Source organism: Synchiropus splendidus, chromosome 8 (assembly GCF_027744825.2).
Source record: "Synchiropus splendidus isolate RoL2022-P1 chromosome 8, RoL_Sspl_1.0, whole genome shotgun sequence".
Taxonomy (NCBI): Eukaryota; Metazoa; Chordata; class Actinopteri; order Syngnathiformes; family Callionymidae; genus Synchiropus; species Synchiropus splendidus.
Window position 1 is genome coordinate 21108422 of NC_071341.1, and position 19025 is coordinate 21127446.

A 19025-nucleotide genomic window follows, 5' to 3' on the forward strand; every position below is an offset into this window, starting at 1 on the left:
AATAGTTATCTGTGGTTTCTGAAATGTGGTTTTTAGCAAGCATGCTTTTCTAGCAGCCTTCAGAAATCTGACAGAGCCTGTTGCAGAATGGAATGAGGACCTCCTCCAAGTCATGATTCTTCGTAGCAATATGGAATGTGGAGAACCAGACTTCTCATCACCTTAAAAAGTGAAGGCACGTTATCTGGAAAAAATGTCATCTGAGAGGAAAACTATGAAGCCACTGCAACGATATACTGGCATTTGTTCAGAATCTGTCAAACCAAACCACATCAAGTAGGATCTGTAACAATGCACTGTAGTCATTAGCACCGTGAGATTGTCTGCCTGAACAAATTTTTCTGACCTCCAGTGTTTTTGGTCAAAACCTTGCCATCGTGTACGCCACAGTCTCGGTATTATAGTGTCCTTCTTCGCTTACGTCATACAGTGATCATATACTTCTGTGTAAATTGCAAAATAAACAGACAGAAGCTGAAAGAGTGAAAGACCAGATGACTTTTTGGTTGTAACTCCCTATATATATATATATATATATATATATATATATATATATATGTGTACACAAGTATGTGCTGAGTAACTCCGGTCTGTACTGCCTCAGATCCATGACGGTTGTGGAGATGCATTTTTCATGGACCATGAATCGACCATGAAGTTGTGAATTGGCTTAAATAAGGACAGCAAATACGTCAATCAGAGTTTCCCATGATTTGTATTTTACACAGCAAGCATCAAACTACTGGAATCAAAAAGTAAGTGTAACAAAAAAAGATGTGAAAAAATAAATAGATGAAAATCCCAATTTATAAACACAACACGGAGTTCATGATGGTTAGTAAACTACATAACTGACGTCCTCTCAGGCCATCATTGCTGCAGCAGAGGCGGCAGGAACTGGCTTCAGGAACTCAGAGGTGAAGATGGCTTCCGTATATTCCTCGGCTACGTCCTGGAATTCAGCTGCCACGTCGGCCATGACCTCAGACAGGAGTTCCTCTGCCAGACTGTGGAAGAGGGAAAGAGGGGAAAATGCTTAGTTTTTAAGAATAGAATAAAAGGTAAACATGAAATATACCATTAGCTAAATGCAGATCCCTATTTGACCACCCAAATACCTGTACTTCCTGGGGTCCAGGTTCTTCACAGGCTGCTGCCCCATTGACAGAACGGCCAAGAAAATGAAGGGATGCATTTTGTGTCACGGATACATGTAGCTTACGCAGTTATTCTCTTTTAAACAACCACTTTTTCAGCGGACACTTCGCAGGCGAGGCAGTTTTTGGACTTTCAGAGATTTACTCCACAAACCTGCTACTGAGATGAAACAACTCGCTGGGAAAGAGAGTGCCGCTGTTCACAGCTAAAAGTCTATTTTATAATCTTTATCTGGGTCAACACACACTGAGACCGCAGCGGGTTAACAGTGTCACACTCGCACACACTCAAAATTACTTCATTAAGGTCACAGATGGGAGAAAATCAACCTACTAAGCATCATTTGTTCATCAGCAGCAGCAGCAGCAGCTTTCACTTCACCCAGTCTGAACTACTCACATTACTGTACATTTATTTTACATGGGTAAAGCAGCGTTATATAAATGCTCAGTGTGAAATTGTGATTCACACTGTGTTGCAATTGTTGCCAGCCATGTCAGCAAAACCAAGCCCAAAATCTTGCCCCAAGTTCAACAGGTAAATTGTTTGATGGGCCAGGTCCAGAGAAGATACAAATAAAATCATGTGGTGAACCTACAAGAAGAGGTAATAGACTGACCTTCTCATCTGGGTCTCCTGAGACCTTGAAAGTCGACGGCAAGATGAAGAGCTCACCAGACGAGCTTCTTTGATGAGTTCAACTGACACTGAGAGAGTCGCGATGGACCTGGCCGCTTGTTAGTTTCTGGAGCAGCGCTGGTTATTTCTACACTCTCTCTCCCCCGAAATCCCCCGAGTAATTGGACGTCTTGTTACAAGACTTTTTGTTTTTCCAGAACACGATGAAAATCCCACGCTTGTCTTTTCAACTAAACATTTCTCATGCCAACCCGGCAGCTGAAACTCGATCAAAATTCATCTGTATGAAAAATTGAACTGGCACAGATGAGAGGGCGTCTTCTGCATTGCAGCAACTCAAGAATTCTGTTTAGTATGCAAATTCAGCGGCGGCACGGTGGGCAAGCTGCTCAACTTCACGTGTTCATCTCAGGAGACAAATAGCAGGTGCAAACATCCAGGCCACCGTGGGGTGATGAGGAACAGCCAAACAGATTTTCCTTTTTTGGCACATTTCTGCTTTCAGGACATCTTTGGTGAGGGAAAAAAATATCTCATTCTCAGCTGTCACTGGCAGGTGTTGGCAAGTACAATTCACTCTAGTACACCTGACTCAGCCGAGAGAAACACTGAAATCAAATTTGTTTCATTGGCATATTTCTGTGAAGGATTTTTGCTGTATTGGTGTCATACCTATCTGCGATGGCCCAAGGGTTGAGGCCAATGACATCCTCACGAGACCCAAAAAGGTGAGAACTATACGCCTCCCGGTATCTGCGGATTCTCCCCAGCATGCTTCCTGGTACAGACAGAACAGTCGCCGCGGTTCTTCTCGCCACTGGACCCGGGAACTTGCTGGTACCAGACGGCGGAGCGTCTGGCGGAGCATCCTCTGTCACGCTGGTCTCCGAGAGGACGCTGGCCCTGTCGGAAAAACAACACTTGAGGTGCAGGTGCAACTACGAGATATGTGTAAAACTCATATCTGTCGGCCTCTTGCTAGTTGGAGCAAGCTGGGGCTCAGCTGGGTCCTGCCTGGGTTTGGAGTCGTTCCGCTTTCACATGTCAGCCTGGTTACATGGCTCTCGGTGCTATATTTAGTGTTGCAGCACTTTCCAAAGTGGGTCTCCGTCATGCACCCCAGTTTCTATGCAACTGGTTTCACACAGAAGGCAAAAATAAATCAATAAAAGAGCTTCCACAATATGTCATAATTCCGGACTGAACTGGGTCTGATTTCAAAACCTGCTGCGCCCCTCCTCTCAGAAATGGTGCTCTGCATTTTGAACATTAATAGTAAATGAAGGAATTTCAAGTAAAAGAAATGAATGCAGTCTTCCATCACAGTGTTCTGACTACATGCTGCTCACTCTTTCCACATTCCAGACATTTTTTTTTAAATAATACAATTCCAATTTCTCAATAAAATAAATAGAAATCCTGACTCGAAACAAGAAAGGCACTGGGACAGTGCATACCGCCACCAAGCCAGACTGATTCTATAGCTCATTTATGTTAAACATATTCCCAGTGTGACAGACAGACAGCAGGTTTTTAAACAGAGCATGTAATGTGCCCCTAAGCAATCAAAATGAAGAGGAAAAGCTTTAGAATGATAAGCTTCAAAAGCAAAACACTCGTTCCTGCTCAGTTCAGACAAAACCTGTCCATCACCTTTTGAGTCACACTCACTTACACTCACACCTCCAGTTTAAAGACAACAAATTAAAAGGTCTCTATGTGTTTTTGGATGGTGGGAGGAAACCAGACTTTAAGGAGAAAACACAAACAAGCTCAAGAAAAAAAACATACGCACTTCATAAAGAAAGGACACAGAATTGTACTCTTCAAACAAACTATCAAACACAAATAAAATGACCATGAATCAAAGGGCCTTCTGTCCCATCTCAGACTTTGATGACTCAGCTCATCTCAAATACATGCAGTCCCAAACAAAAAGGGGCCAGTTCGGTGGCAGAGACAACACATGAAAGGTTGGGAATATCGCTGAGTGGCTCTTTCATCTTCATCGATTTGTTTGACCGGCTGATGGAGCAGTCACATTAGCTAAGCATGGAGGGGCGATCGAGGTCTCTGTCTGCACCCCTCACCATGGATACGACTTTTTTTTTTTTTATGAGCATCTCTTCGGCCATTTGACCTAGCAACTTGAAGGATGCTGCAGTGTGACAAGGCGATGCGATGAGAACAGACTGAAAACAATGACACATTACGTCCCATTGGTAAATTGTCTGCATAAACTGGCTTGCAAGTGTCGTCTTTGCGACAGGCACTCGCCCTCTCTTGACAGCTCATCGATGGCAACACATAGTCTGACCCGTTTACTGTTTATTATTCGGGTTTCATCCGTCTGATATCAGCAACATTTCTGCTACTTTTTTATGCAAATCAAAGGCTATTTGTTTCCACTGATGTTAGACCCTAAAATGTATTTTATTTTAGTGAAAAGCTGGGATTTGATCTTTGTCAACATCACCCCGCAGAAGGTTATTTGTTTTAGAAAAGGAGCTGCACACACTGGCTGTGGCACCAGGGCAGCACTCCCTCTATTAGATGATGGCGCTGGGCTCTGGGGTGCTTGAGTGGAGTGTAGCAAATAATAAACAACTGTCAGAACAGCAACAGTGAGCAAAAAATATATATTGGTACAAAGAAACCCCCTCAGGAGGCCAACAGAACAACAAAATCAGATCTTGGTGCCTTGAGTTATTTTTCATAAAACCGAATTCCCACATTCATTTCTAAAAAGAGGGGAAAGCAGTTGGTTTAAAAAATATCACCACCCGGACTTTACAAGCGCAGGCATTAGAACCAAAACTAGAAGATGGATGCTTGGTGCTGATGACCAGGGTGGAGGAGACAGATCGTGGGAAGAATAAAGACATTAGAGTTAGTGGTGGATGATTCCATTACATCGCCAACGTGAGTTGAGTTAAAACAGGCATGTCAAAATCAAGGTCTGTGGGCAAAATAAGGCCATCATTTTAACATAAGTAAGCCCCAGGCAAATTCCTCTCAAACTTTATTATGAATAATAGTGCACATAAAAGCACCATCCTCTCCTTTCTGCGGGTCCCATAAAGTACTACAGCGGCATAAGGTATTCAAATCTGCATTTTGATGAAATCCAAATGTGACTCTTGTTTAGCTCACAGCATGGGCAATATTTTTGTTCTTTTGAATCTGCTCTGCTCTACACTGCTAACAAAACAACTAGTGTAACTGAAAGTAATGAAGTGTAAAACCGGATTGTGATATTTGTGATATTTATTACCCTGACTTTGAAAAATCATTAACATCTTGTAGTTTCTATGTCAAATGTTCCATGTGACGGTACAGGATACATCGATGGCGGTGTTAAGTCATCTACCAATCCTACCGATCCATTTCTTATCAACAAACAATTAAGCAGAAATGATGTTAGTTCAGACATCAACCTCATATGTTCTGGCACCTCGTCTCTTCAGGCTGTTGGTGGCAAACATTCAGTGAAAGATCAGCCACACACTCAAATCTTATTAAGCCCCACTAAAGGCCATTACTCTGACACTTCCTAAATAAAGGCTCCAGGGATGTGAAAGATCTATGATCTACAGCCTGGTGCTGTGTGCTACGCCGCAGAGCCTCCACAACAATCGCCCCATAATTAAAGAAGAAAAATCATTTGTTGCTGACAAGGATCTGGCATTCAATATTTAATAAGCAACCTTTCGTCCCCCTGAAGAAAACAGTGTACAATAAACGGTCGACTCAGCACAGAGCCACTTCACAATCGTGCTTTCGTTGCTAATGTTTCCACCGCGGGAAGGTCCAGGGGGTCGTGTTTCCAAACAGTTTCTTCATCATAACTGTCAGCACAGTACAAAACTCCATAATAAAGCATTCTTTCTCATCATAGCTGCAGTACTGACCATCAGCTGCCCCTAACTCCTAAAAAATGGCCCCTATTTTTCACGAGTCATTCAAAGCTAAGGAACCTCATACGTAGTTAAGAGTGAGTTGTATTTTAAAGTTATGATCTACCACAGCAACAGATCAAATTTATTGACACAGTTATTGATAATAAATCCACTCGGACGCGAGTTCTGAGGGGAGGCGAGTATGATCACAACTGTTACTGCCGGCCTACTTGAGATCCTGTATTGTGTGACTAATGCAGCGCTGTCAGTAATTCTGAAGAAGAGGACAGACACACACAAATGATGATAATGATCCTTCATAATATGTTGTGAAAGTAATGCTTTATAATAACACTGGCATAAATAAAGGGCTGAGAAGAACAGAGTGGAAAATGTTGACAAAGACACTTCACTGTCAATCTCAACATTCATAGTTATTAGTGGGAAACAATGGAAATTGAATTGAAAGGTGTGGCTTTTTTGTGGATTCAAATGCAAAAGCATTACTTTTGAAACAAACTTCAGCAGCATAATCACGATAGAATCAGAAATCTCAGCACACTTGATCAAGTAAAGTTCGTGTGTGCTCTGTAATTGACCTTCGATGCTTCTCCGGAAGCCCTTTTCTGCAGCAGAAGCAATGGCCTGGTGTTACTTTGACAAGGGTTACTGCAAGTGTGGTCGTATCAGAGTGAGACACAGTGTTATGAACGCTGCTTCTTTCACATCGAGTTTGCATTTGTTCATAACAGTTCATACTTCCTGTATCTTGTTTGCTATGAGCCATTAATAGTCACTTGACTGTCATGAAACCCATCGCTCCAACACACAAAAAAGCTTATTTTCATTTATCTAAAAGGATGTGATGGTGTCCATATTATGACACAATACAGTTTGATGTTTTCAACATGAAGGGAGTCTCATGGTGTTTTAACCAGATTTTAGTTTTCAGCAAGAGTTATATATTATATTTTAGTATATATATTTTTTTGTATAATATAATATTCACAGTGGTAGGAAATAAATCAGTATATGGCAGGTGTGCACAGAGGAGTTTAAATCACTGAGGGGGTTCCCTAATGACACAGCACCTACAGCTTTCAATCAGATCATCCATCACAAACTAACAGGTGTGTGAACCGCTGCAGCACATGACTGGTACTCCTCTTTATAAGACTGATAATACTGTTACGTCATGTTGACTTCTGCAATGTGTCTCTCCACCCTCACTTTCAACAGTTTCATCCATTCATTTGACCAGTATCAATGGCAGAACCTGGAGGTAGAAGAACTGCCTCAGTCAGGAGTGGACTGTTCCTGGTGACCTGGTTGCCAGGAAGTGAGTGTTGTGGATTACTGAGCTCCACCAGTTGGAAAGCAATTACAGTCCAGTGACAATTCATGTGGAAAAAACAGCCACAAAAATACTCATTATCCATTTCCACTGCTTATCTTGAGTCTCCTTAATGACGTTGCTGAAGTGAACATTGATTCCAATACTTCCAGGTTATATAATACGTACATCCAGCTGTCTAATGAATTCATTTCACATCACCTTTTTGTTTAAATTGTGTGTCTAGCGTGCATCATCTCAGCTGGGCAGAGTGAAAGGTGTACTGCACAGACAAATTATTATTCAGGGAACACATAGAATTAGTGCTGTCAGCACTAAACAGCAGGGAGAGGCAAGTTCAAATAAAAATGGTTCGCTAGAGAAACAGAAAAAAGGGAAACGAGGGCACAGTAACCTACCCAGTATCCACAGGTTTCTCTAGGAGAATATCAGCTTCAGGGTTGAGTCTTAAAACCGGCCTTGTGAGTCTAATTGGCAGAGGAGAAACCGGCTGAGTGCCTGAACCAAAGCGTCCTGGGCAGTACCAGAAGAGGATGAGGAGGGGCGGTAGTGGTCGGGTACACAGAGGGATGAGGCAAAGCAGGGGCAGAAAGATGAAACAAGAGGAGAGCACAGTTAGAATACAGATGAGGTGTCCTACGTCCAACCTGCCGCACTATCCCCACCTAGAGGATCAGGCAAGAACGAATAATATCGACATACCTGCTCCTCCTGTTTGGCTCCAGTGTTGTGGGTCCGAGTAGGTGATTGAAGCAAACCTCCGCCTCACTTCCTCCTGGTCCCTCTGCTCAAATACAAACACATCTTTTGTTAACCACCTGCCTTTAGACAGCCACGTCCCGCAGACAGCGCCGCAGCTGAGCTGTCACTACAGATAACAAGCCGATTCCGAGTGACCTTTCTGGTGCAGCAGAGACCTTTCTCTGATGAGCTTGTCTGTGGGGTACCCCTCACCTGGATTGCCTCCATGCGAAGCAGCATGGTCTCCAGGCAGTTCTGGGTCGTGCCCTGAGACAAATCTTCCAAAATGGCTTCGCTCAGCTGTTCAGGACTCTCTGCTGCCTGCAGGGGCACAGCAGAACAGAGGAAAACTTACTGACCCGAACGCAACATTTTCCAAATCATGGATTATTCAAGAGGTGGTCAAAGAAGCCCATCTTCTGTGAGCTGCTGGCAGCAGTAACAAGACTCACCGTCTCAGCTGCAGTCTCAGACAACAAACTCCTCAGGGGAGAAGTGGCTGCATTCCCGGCCTTTCTTATTTGCTACAGCAAGCAGCAGAACGCACATAAACAACAAATAAATTGAAAGGACAGTGGGTCAATATCCCCTGCAGGCTTTTTGAGGATAATACTGCTAACACAGTTTAAGAAAAATACCTGCACTTCATCAAGCAGCGGCTGCATTCTCTGTCTGACCTGCTCTGCCCTCTGAGTCGGTGAGACGTTGTCAGGCCTGTAAAGCAAAACCACCTTTTAGATAACACTGAAGTGTGAAGTTTGAGTGAAATCTTATCTAATAATGCAATTTCTAATTTCAATAACGTTTGCACATCTCAAGGTGACCCTGTTCCCACCAGTGTTAAGCATTTTAAGCAGCCAGGACAGTGTGATATTGAAGTTTGTGAAGTTTACAACAAGCTTTAATAACCAAACCCTGCTTTAAAAATGAAACTCTGGACAATATAAAGCAGATCAGGAACATTTATTTCAATGATCTGATTGCTAGGTTGAGACCAGCTGATGCGTTTGAACTGAAGGGCATCTTTGAGTTGGCACACTCTGCTAAGACAAAGTGTGTAGAAGGTCAATGTTATTTGTTATGCACCAGACGGAAACGGGATTAGGTTTATATCAGGGAGACAGATATTAGAGTTAACCTTCACTTTTGTTTTACAACACGGTAACAGAGACAGATTTTTCTCAACGGAAGAAGCTATAAGGACTTCTCTTTCTTCTCTGTGAGCTGTGCTCAAGAAATTATAAAACAGTTTTTTGTTATTTTGGGAGGAGACATTAACCAATAATAAACTGCTGGTTCCAGTATGCATTGACAGAATGTTTCACAGTTATCCATCATTATCAAGAGCTAATTTGTGTCTTAATCAGAGAGCATTGTAAACAATAATTACAGATTATGAACAGTAAATACTGGAGTTTGTTTAATAAAAGTCAATATGTCTTCCCAAATCCAAAGTGATCAGGTTATTTTCACACTTTGACTTCGACAAAAGTGTTGCGATCCTTCCTCAAGTAGAGGTGTTCAGGCGTCCTCTACTAAACACAGGTGAAACAGGTGTTTCCATTATTTTGTCCAACCCCTGTATGTTCCTAGTCTCCCATGCAATGCACTGACTGACTGAAAGAACAAGGGCTGTCTCCACAGGTGGGCAAGATTCTTCCTTAGCAACCCACGTTTAGGTGAGACACAAAGTGAGAATGCTCCAGGGGAGACGGAAGACTGGGCCTCTTTGCTCCAACTGCTTCTCTGGCGATCCATGTGGACACTAAATCTTGAAACTGCTCTTCCCTCTTTACCTGAATCTCTGAATGTGTTCACCATCTTCTTTCAGTTGCCTCGTTGTCGCTGTTTCCAGCCGGCCACGTCTGAACAAAACAAGTTTCCTCTGATGAGTAATTATGTTCTAATACTTTAAACATGGGGTGGCAGGCCACTGATTTATCGGGACGCACAATTGTAGTCATCAGTTTGATTAAAAAGTAGAAAGGGTGGACACACAATTACACGCTCTCAAAAATAATAAAGTATTAATCAATGTCAGAGACAGCAGGTCCAATTTTAATCAAGCAGTCACCTCAAGTAAACCATAACATTACGATGCAAGTTCTGTTCGAGCCCTCACCTTACTGCTTCTTCTTCTTGATATATTTTCCTTTGTGAAGAAGCTTTCACAGCTGGTTCTTTGCCAATGCATGCTGCCGCCTGCTTTGGGGGACTCTGTGGGGGTTTTTCAGTGGAGAATAGACAACGGGGTGCTGGTCGGCTCCTTTCAGGGGATCTGCAAGCAACCGTTCAAACTTATGAAGACACTTGTAAGACAAACACATTAAACTCAAAAATGAATGCGTGATTTGAACTGCATTGTTGTGAATCAAACCACATAATTCATATTTAATTTTTTCTTCATGGATGTGTGGAACAAATGAATGAAAAATGAATGTGTAAATGAAAACTGATCTATATCAAATGATTAGAAATGCTCTGACTCTTGGGCAGGGAACTGGAGACTTAAGATCATCCAATAAAGCAGGGAATGAAAGATAGCAAGCGTGATACAAGCGGATTATGATTACCGGGCGGGATAAGGCGTGTGAGGAGATGTGGGCATCCAGGGCACTGACTGCTCTTTTTGGGGGATTTGATTGACTCTCAGCCGGGAGGCAACAGTGGGCTGATGGAAGCTGACATCTGGCTTCGGATTGTCCTGAAAAGTGTCACATGCAGGTAAGAAAGTTGAACGCCCCCACTCGTGCATCAGAACTGAAGATTACCGTCATCGTTGGTTTGGGTTTTCTCCACAACGGTTGAGGCGCTGTCGCTTCAGCGTGAGGAGTGTTTGTGTGTAAGACTAGCCCCCTCTGCTGGGCGAGAAGCTGCAAGCAGCCCCTCAGCACGTCTCCTCTCGTCAACGGTTGGGAAAACGTAACCTGGGGTTTTTGCAATCGCTTCCTTTTGCCTAGAAAAAATGAACTGCCTTTCATTAAAGGTATCATATGTCACTGATGAACTTCTATGACGATGATATTGTCAAATCCTGTTCAAAACCGGCCAGGAACAAATGTGCCTGTGGATTTTGTGAATTACGGGACTTAACATCGCCATAGGAATATTTGTTTCCAAGGAGATCTTATTTACACCTTGAGTTTCCTTGGAGGCGTTTGTGGTTTCTCCACCGGTCACAGGCTAACTGGAGACAGCAGGAGTCCGAATTGAGCACCACAAGTGAGTTAGGCAGAGGGTTATTTATGATAAAGACAGAAAAAGGTGTCGATTTCAATTGGAAAGAAATGGTATTTTAGAAAACAGGCCTCACCATGATTATTTCTTTTTAGATTGGTGGGTTTAGATCGCCCTCGGGTCTTGCTGGCTCCTCTGGGTGCTCTCTGAGGGGACATGCTGTGATGAGGGGACCGCCTGCGTGGAGGACTTGCCGATACATGAGTGTTGTGCAGCGTTTGTTTATTCCAAGCAGAATCTAGAGTCTTCAATGATGAGAGAAAGATAAAGCTTTAGTACCTAAACAGCTAAAAGCACTGAAGTCGCTCCCTTTTTAGGTTAGTTTGTTAGATTTTTAAAAAAAATCATCTTATAACTGACATCACACCAAATGTTAGGGCTATATTCCCAAGTGTGGCAAAGATAGATGTAAAATAGCACAGTTCTTTTTTTTTTAATTCTTGTTGATGCTGAATTGTAGATTAAAGTTATTAGAGTTTTATAGTGAATGTCAAAAACAGATCACACATGCTGCACCTAAGTTTAATGGCAATGTGAAGGAAATAAAGGAATGGCAGAATGTTTTTTTCCCCCAACATGACAAATGAGAACTGGATCATTTCATTCATTATTTATAAACAAATAATAGTAATAATTTCTATCCCGGTGACGGTCATTTCTTCTGCAAGAAGAAAACATTTAACATCTAAAAAAGCATTTAACATAAGATGATTTCACTGAATACTAAAATTTACACAGCAGAATTTCAGTGTGATGTGGATTTTCAGTTATACATCCGAAGATAAAAGGCTTTCGTGAGTAGTGTTTGCTCTTCACAGACAATATTGTGCTGTTGAGTGTTGCTTTTCGAAGTACTGTATGATTGCTCACCTCCAGTTTCTGTAGGATGTCGAGCGTTGCCTCAGGCACAACTGAACCATGATCAACTTCTATCTTGGCTGAGCACAAAGAAAGCTGACGGATCAGCTGGCCAAGTTCTCTGTGATGAGGCGGCAATACGCCCCGGGATAGATCTTCAATCTGCTGGACAACAAGTTGCAGCGCCCGGAGTGTACCACGGTGGGCAGCAGCAAGTCTATGCACTGCTGTGGACTGGATCACAAAAGAAAACCTTGTTACTTAGAAGACTACGAATTTTAACAATATATAATAGACAAATAAGAATGATGTATTATTATTTGTTTCCAGTCATTTGTGCTGTAAATGTGATGATTATACCACAAATCAATAGTTATCAACAAAACAGATAGAACTGACATACCTTGTTGCTGTCCCAAAGATTCTGGCTGCGCAGCTTCACGATATCATCTTGAATCTCTTTTACCTGCAACAATTTAACCAAAACATATTAAGTCTTTCAAAGAACGGCATTTTGTCAGCAGTTACCTGGTGTTGCAGATCGTAAATGAAGCGTGATGAACGAGCTGCCTGCTTCTCCCGTCGTATTTGTATTTTCTTTTCCTCGTCAGGATCCAGTGGTTCTTCCTCTTTCTCCTCTGATAATATAAAAACATCACCATAAGACAAAAGAAGGGCTTCAGCCAACTAAATGTAGTGCAGTATATTACAATTATCTTGTGTGGTGTACCTTTATTAGCCAGATCTTCAACTTTCCTGACATACAACTCCAGCTCATTCTGTAGCCTGCATATTTCTTGGCCTAACACAGACTTCTGATTGTCCCCTAATGGTTTCAGGGCAGGATTTCTGGCTTTAGGTCCAGCAGGAAGAACAGCAGAAGTTGGGGCTCTCTGAGATGACTTCTTGGATGGTTTGGGCAGAGGTTTTGATATAGGTCTAATTGGTTTCACTTCTGAACTTTTTGCTTTAGACTTTTCCTGGTCCACTTCCAAATCCTAAAAATGACAATGTTTAGAATGAATGCCTTCAAGTCATTTTTTTTTAAATTTTAGACGTATTACCTGATACACAGTCACACCATTGGTCACAAGTACCGAGTCTTGTTGATCGTTTGAATGTAGGCGCATGTTTCTCAGATCTCTCTTGGCGAGCAGGACTGCATTGTTAACACTCTCCTCAGAGAGTACAGTAAAACCGAACGAGCTCTGGTTGCTGTCCACATTGTGTTGACGCTCCCGAGAGTTTGGCAGCAGTTTTTCAATTACAATGACGCTTGGTGAGGCAACACGAGTGGCTCTGTTGCTGGTTCTTGCCAGGATGTCCTCATTGAACAAAAGCTGTGGCAATAAAAATTGAGAGAAGAGTAATTAATCCAGTATAGATGTGTTTCTTATACAGTGATCTAAGTGATGAGGGTCAGTTGCTAACATCACAGAACATTTCTTCTGCTGCTTTCTCGCAATCATAAAGTGAGACTGAAGGTTGACACAGCTTCCATTTAAGGTATAATCCAGCTAGTCTTTTAAACTAAAAACAATCGTCTACTAGAAGCAGCTAAACAATCCCAACTAAATACTATCATTAATTCGACAGGCCGTGCAATGTGAAATGACTTTTGATTCCGTTGTTTACCTTTGTTTGGGATATCATTGTAGCAAAATCACAGAGGTCGGGAAAGTATTGGCTTCATTTCAAAACAACCAGTAATTTCCTTCCTCTATATATGAATCATATATCGCAAACTAAAACCAAGCAGACCCTCAAACGACGGTTAGCATTAGCAACGGTTCGACGCTCATTCAATAAAAGTTGCACTTGACAAAAAAAATAAACATACAGTATAAAGGGTTAAAAAGTAAGCGTATGAAAAACACAGTAATGTAAAATATGAGACGGTATGCCCATATTGTGTGCTAAAAACGAGCTTGACTGCAGTTTAAACCGCCGCCATGACAACAAATGACGTCACTTCAGTTTTAAATCAAGTACGGACCGCGACGAGGTCAATTCAAATTAGTTTTGCGTTTGAGACCGAGATGTTTAGTACTTCTAATGACATTTGTTTTCAAAGCAAATAGCATTGGTATTTATTGTGAATGCCATAGACATCGTGTTTGCTTATATAATATTTGTCGAGCCGTTTAAACGACGCGGTCCCTTTAAGAACCTTTAGCCAGCCCGGACGTGCAACTGTCTGTTCGCTCTTAAACAGCAGCAGCTTCTCCTTTCTGAGTTCGTTTACTCTTGTATAGCTTCTAGAGGCGCTAAAGTCCCGTCATTTGGTGAACAACTTTCAAACAAGAATGGCTAAATACGAAGAAGTCAACGTACACGGCTATGACGAGTTCTGCAAAGCTGTTTCGGACAGGAAAGGCAAAGACATATTCGCTTACTTCTCCGGTGATAAAGACGCGCAAGGCAAGAGTTGGTGTCCCGACTGTGTGAAGGGTAATGCTGTGTTTCATGCACACGATCCTTGAAATGTGCTTTTTGATTGGACACTGTTCTCTTGGTTCTCAGCTGAGCCGATCGTAAGAGGCGAGATGGCGCACCTTCCTGACGGAGCAGTCTTCATCTACTGTCAAGTTGGAGAGAGAGCCTAGTCAGTAACACCGTTTACTTTTACATTCTGAAATGTATGAGGAAGACAATGCACTGCTGGCCTTTAATAACCGTCTATTACTTCCCTACCATCAGTATAACAACACATGTCATTCATTGCCAATGTAAACGGTTCCTTCTTCATAGGAAAACGAGGCAGTAAACTATTATTGTTGCTGATGTAGTATTTAGCTCATGTGCAGAATGTTGTTTTTACTTTGAAAGGCCTTTCAAGATGAGAGGTCAGAAGTGTCTTTGGGCGGACGAATGCCCTTCATAGTTAATGGATATTATTTGTATGTGGTTTACTGTGTTTCAGTTGGAAGGACTCAAGTAATGAATTTAAAAAGACCCTGAAGCTGACTGGTGTTCCCACTCTTCTGCGATATGGCACAGTAAGAGCTGTTCTCTATAACAAAATGCAAGTGGATGGACTTCAATTTATAAACCTGCTCTATGCTGTTCCAGCCTCAGAAGTTGGTGGAGGAGGAGTGTTTCAAAGCCGAGCTGGTCAGGATGATGTTCACTGAAGACTGAAGAATCATGGTGTAATCAATGAAGTGCACTTTGTTTACCGAGGTGGTTTCATCTAAATTTAAAGTCCACCTGCGTTAATGAAATCAAGTCTAGATATGGATGAATCAGCTGTGTCTTGTCACTCACTACAGATCACTGTTGTTCTGTCACTCTGCCGTCCTAAAATGTTTTTTTTTTTTCGATAATTCTTTCAGGCTTAGATCATGAAATATTTACATTAGATTTATTTTGCATTTTTTAATGAAAAATTCATGTTCATTATTCTATGGAGTAGTGTTTTCATTTAATACCCCGTCTCTGAAACGTTCAACAGAAGTGTAATAAAGTCGTGTTCAACTGTTTTCTTGTTGTCAGTAAATGATTGACGGTGGCGGACGCTAACAGACTCAACAGACTAATCCGCAAAGCTGGTGATGTGGTGGAGGTGAAACTGGAGTCCTTGGAGACGGTTATGGAGAGAAGGATGCTCCTGAAACTAAGGAGCCTCCTGCCCAACATCAGCCACCCCCTCCATGAGCTCCTGGTCCAATACAAAAGCACATGGACCAATAGACTGAGACTGCCCAACTCAAAGACCCAGCGCCACAGGAGGTCCTTTCTTCCCGTGGCAATAAAAGCATACAATTCATCCCTGAAAAAAATACAATGAAGGTTTTTTTTGGCACATTTTCTGTTCTTGAACTGCATTTGTTGCACATTGTTTTTCTAAGATCTTTTGTATCACCTTTTTTTGCACTTTATAATATTATTTCTTTTAATTTATTATGATATGTTGTGTACAGGGCATGTTACAAACACAATTTCCCTTGGGATTAATAAAGATTTTCTGATTCTGATTGGCAGATGCTGTGGAACAGTTGTAGTTCGTATTTATGGACGCTAGATGGCCCTCAATCCTTGTTCACTATATAATACTAATACGGTTTGTAAATATTTTTTAATATAAAATTGATGAAGTCTATAGAATTCTTCATCTGAAAATATGAACAAGATTATGATTGCAGTTCAAGATAAACGCTACAACACACATTCAATCAGCCTTTTCGGCGGATAAATACATGCTATTTTTTAATATTTATTTATGAAACTGCATATATTGAATTTTGTAGAAGCGGCGTTGAAATGTATTGTTAGTTATAATCCAATAATACCATTGGAGGTGAGGTGGGAGCAGCGCAGTCGCCGTTGCAGTCAGGGAGATTTAAGCGGAGCGCATTCCTGCACTGAGCTCACTCCGGAGGACGAGCTGCGGGGACGCACACGCCGCGACGCCGCGCAGGAGCCGGGAGTTGAGCCGCACACACCCTCCAGTTCGAGGCGAAGGAAGCACCGGCTGTCGCTGGACCGTAGCGGGGTGCATGAGCAGCAGCTCCGGTTGAGGCTAGCACCGTGTTGCCGAGGACTTGTTCGCCGACATGTCGGAGTTCCTGCTTGGTCTGCTCGGGGAGCGGCTCGTCAACAGCGAGAAAGCCGAGGTGGACGTGCAGTCGCTGGGCGCCAAGCTCTCGCTGGTCGGGCTGTTCTTTGGATGTAGCCAGAACGCTCCGTGCAAGCAGTTCAACGGCAGCCTGTGCGAGTTTTATAGCAGGTTCAAGAAGAGTTCCGAGCACAAGGACAAATTGGAGATGGTCTTCATCTCATCGGACCAGGACCAGAAGCACTGGCAGGACTTCGTGCAGGAGATGCCCTGGCCAGCCCTGCCTTTCAAAGACAGACACAAAAAGGTAAGCTCAAGAGGAGAGGAGACTCGTATGTGGAACCGCTTTTTTCACAGATAAATCTGCCTATTCCATTATAAAATAGCGTCATTGTAATCTAATTAAACTGGGAATTTCAGACTTGCGATTAAATAACAATGCTTTTTATGTTGTGCCACTATTTCCTGACTCACTTTAAAGTCCAAAATGAGTCCAAATATCACTTCATATTTAGCCCTAAAAGCGAAAGCAGTCATTGTAAACTATTTATTTAACCATGAATTGATTCGTATATAGCATAACAACAAACCCTCCGCGTTTACAATTGAATAATTTTCTGGTGAAATACAATGTTTTCCGTGAAACATTTATTGTTATTGCCAGGGGGCTTGATGTGTGTGTGTGTGTCTGCCCAGTGGAGGCCTGCTGTTGGCCAACAGCATTTCCTGGACTGGTGTAAACATTATGGTGCCTTCATTGCTTGTTTATTTGTGGTCTGAGGCTTTTAAACTTGTCTTACTGCTGTGTAGATTGCTCTCCCTGTGCATTGTATTATTTAAATTTACCCCCTGCATGTGTTCTCAATTAAGATTCGGTTATATTAACTGTACTCGCTGACATTTATCCTTCGCTGCTGCACCATTTCTTGACTGAAGATTAAAAACATCACACAAATGAAGATGATAAATCTTTCCATTCAGGTTTATTAGTTTTTTGGCTCTTCGCTGCAATAAATCTTTAAATGCCTCCAGCACAGGCTGTAAACAAATCAATATATGTGGCCTTATGAAATGAACATAGCATAATAAACTGTATTTCTTTGTGATCAACTCAGCATGACTTAATCTTGAACTCAAATTACCTTTATAATAGTATTTAAAATCAATCATCTTTCATGACTAGATTTTGTGTATCATTCTGTGTTTAGTGTTTTAATCCTGCCTGCTGCTCCTTTGTGTGAATCATTGAGCTCATTGTCCAAAAATGTTGCTCACCCCAGGCGTGAACACACACACCGACGTGGATGAAGGTCGTTTTGTGTTCCATCACCTCGGTGTTGTGTTTGCGTGGCACCAACACTGTCCGACCTCTTGGTTTTTTTTTTCCTCAGGCCTAATTATGTATCTCATAGTTTGAGTTTGGTGTGGAGTCATCGGCCTGCTCTGTCTCCAGTGTTGTGCTGGACAGCTTCTTTCACTGAGTGCATGTCCTGCAGTCTTTCACGCACGACTAGAACTCGGGTGTGTAGATGATTTATGCATGCTGACATTTAAATGTGGAGTATGATAAAAGCTTGAGTCAAAGGACAGAGATATATGGCATCCGACACGTTTGTTCTGTCAGACAACCACAAAGTGAAAACTGTTTGCACATGCTGCTGTAATGACGATCAGATGGAATCATCTCATCGATTTGAAAACCGTGACATTAAAAGTATAAATGTTTTCCATGCGAAGCCACCTCAATATAAAAAGAGCCTATAAGAGAAAACTAAGGTTCGTGATGCGATGAAAACTTAACAGCATCCAGAACAATTTCCGCTTATCTGATCAATCACAGGTGAATAAATGGAGTCAAGTTTTTTAAATTTAAAGATGGCAAATGGCAAATATTCCAATGTTACATTCTAGTTAAAATATTCTAAACTGAGTGAAACTCTTTCTCCTCATATGTAAAATATTTAAGGCAAACGTAAACTCATATACAGATGAATGAGATGGATTTAAGAGTTGTACTGAAGCCCACTAAAGCTAGTTTTTCATAGCATGCTCTTTCAATTTTAATATGCATTGAAATTAAAGCTTTTAGTTCCTTGTTGTAGGTGCAGATTTTTCACTCAAGTATTTACTGGTCAGTGTTGTAAATTGCTCGTCCTCTCACAGCTCGCAGTCAGAGACACTCCTCCCCTCTTCTCACTCTCTTCCTGCCTCATGTTGCGCTGAACATCACTCTCTCCATGGAAGCTGGCCTCCTTTCCTGTGCACAAAGGTTGAGAAGGCGGGTTCCTCTGACGGGAAACGTGTGCACAGTTTTGACAAAAAAGGGGTTTGTGTTGTCCAGTTTTGAGTCCAGTCACATGACCTGTATCACGTGAAATTTCCAGCCGCAGTTGACGGAGGATTGTCTGTAGCTGTGACACCAAAAAGCCCTTGTTCAAGTGGCTCGGTTTTTAACCAGTTGAGAGGCAGGAGTGAAGGTCCACTTGGCTGGCTGCCAGGGGTCGAACGCACAAGAGGATTCAGAGAGAGGGGGCTGAGGATGTCTTTCGTCAATATGACACTAATCTGCAGAGAAGTACGT

General features: G+C 42.1%; 3 protein-coding genes across 4 annotated transcripts in view; 2 read left to right on the forward strand and 1 right to left on the reverse strand.

The window, feature by feature from the left end:
- Positions 1 to 676: 676 nt before the first annotated feature.
- Positions 677 to 13847, reverse strand: kiaa0753 (KIAA0753 ortholog). Of its 2 annotated transcripts, none has more exons than XM_053873827.1 (18): positions 13522 to 13847; positions 12951 to 13226; positions 12617 to 12884; positions 12415 to 12524; positions 12290 to 12352; positions 11899 to 12120; positions 11105 to 11273; positions 10563 to 10747; positions 10365 to 10495; positions 9914 to 10069; positions 9588 to 9656; positions 8430 to 8505; positions 8244 to 8315; positions 7948 to 8112; positions 7753 to 7834; positions 7449 to 7563; positions 2470 to 2700; positions 677 to 1007 (listed from the first exon to the last, which is right to left on the reverse strand). In XM_053873827.1, exons 1-18 carry the CDS (start codon positions 13537 to 13539, stop codon positions 863 to 865), a joined length of 2553 nt encoding a protein of 850 aa, XP_053729802.1. In that variant the 5' UTR covers positions 13540 to 13847; the 3' UTR covers positions 677 to 862. The 2 variants fall into 2 exon arrangements, with proteins under 2 accessions (XP_053729802.1, XP_053729803.1); XM_053873828.1 differs by having other exon boundaries at positions 678 to 1007; positions 8005 to 8112.
- Positions 13848 to 14074: 227 nt separating this feature from the next.
- Positions 14075 to 15692, forward strand: txndc17 (thioredoxin domain containing 17). Its single transcript, XM_053873168.1, has 4 exons — positions 14075 to 14337; positions 14410 to 14491; positions 14810 to 14885; positions 14959 to 15692. Exons 1-4 carry the CDS (start codon positions 14193 to 14195, stop codon positions 15025 to 15027), a joined length of 372 nt encoding a protein of 123 aa, XP_053729143.1. The 5' UTR covers positions 14075 to 14192; the 3' UTR covers positions 15028 to 15692.
- A 581-nt stretch (positions 15693 to 16273) lies between these two features.
- The window catches only part of nxn (nucleoredoxin), a 53902-nt gene continuing 51150 nt past the window's right edge, over positions 16274 to 19025 (forward strand). The window contains exon 1 of the mRNA XM_053872988.1: positions 16274 to 16751. Within this exon, the coding sequence (XP_053728963.1) occupies positions 16443 to 16751 (309 nt within the window). The 5' untranslated portion in view covers positions 16274 to 16442. The remainder of the gene's footprint in view (positions 16752 to 19025) is intronic.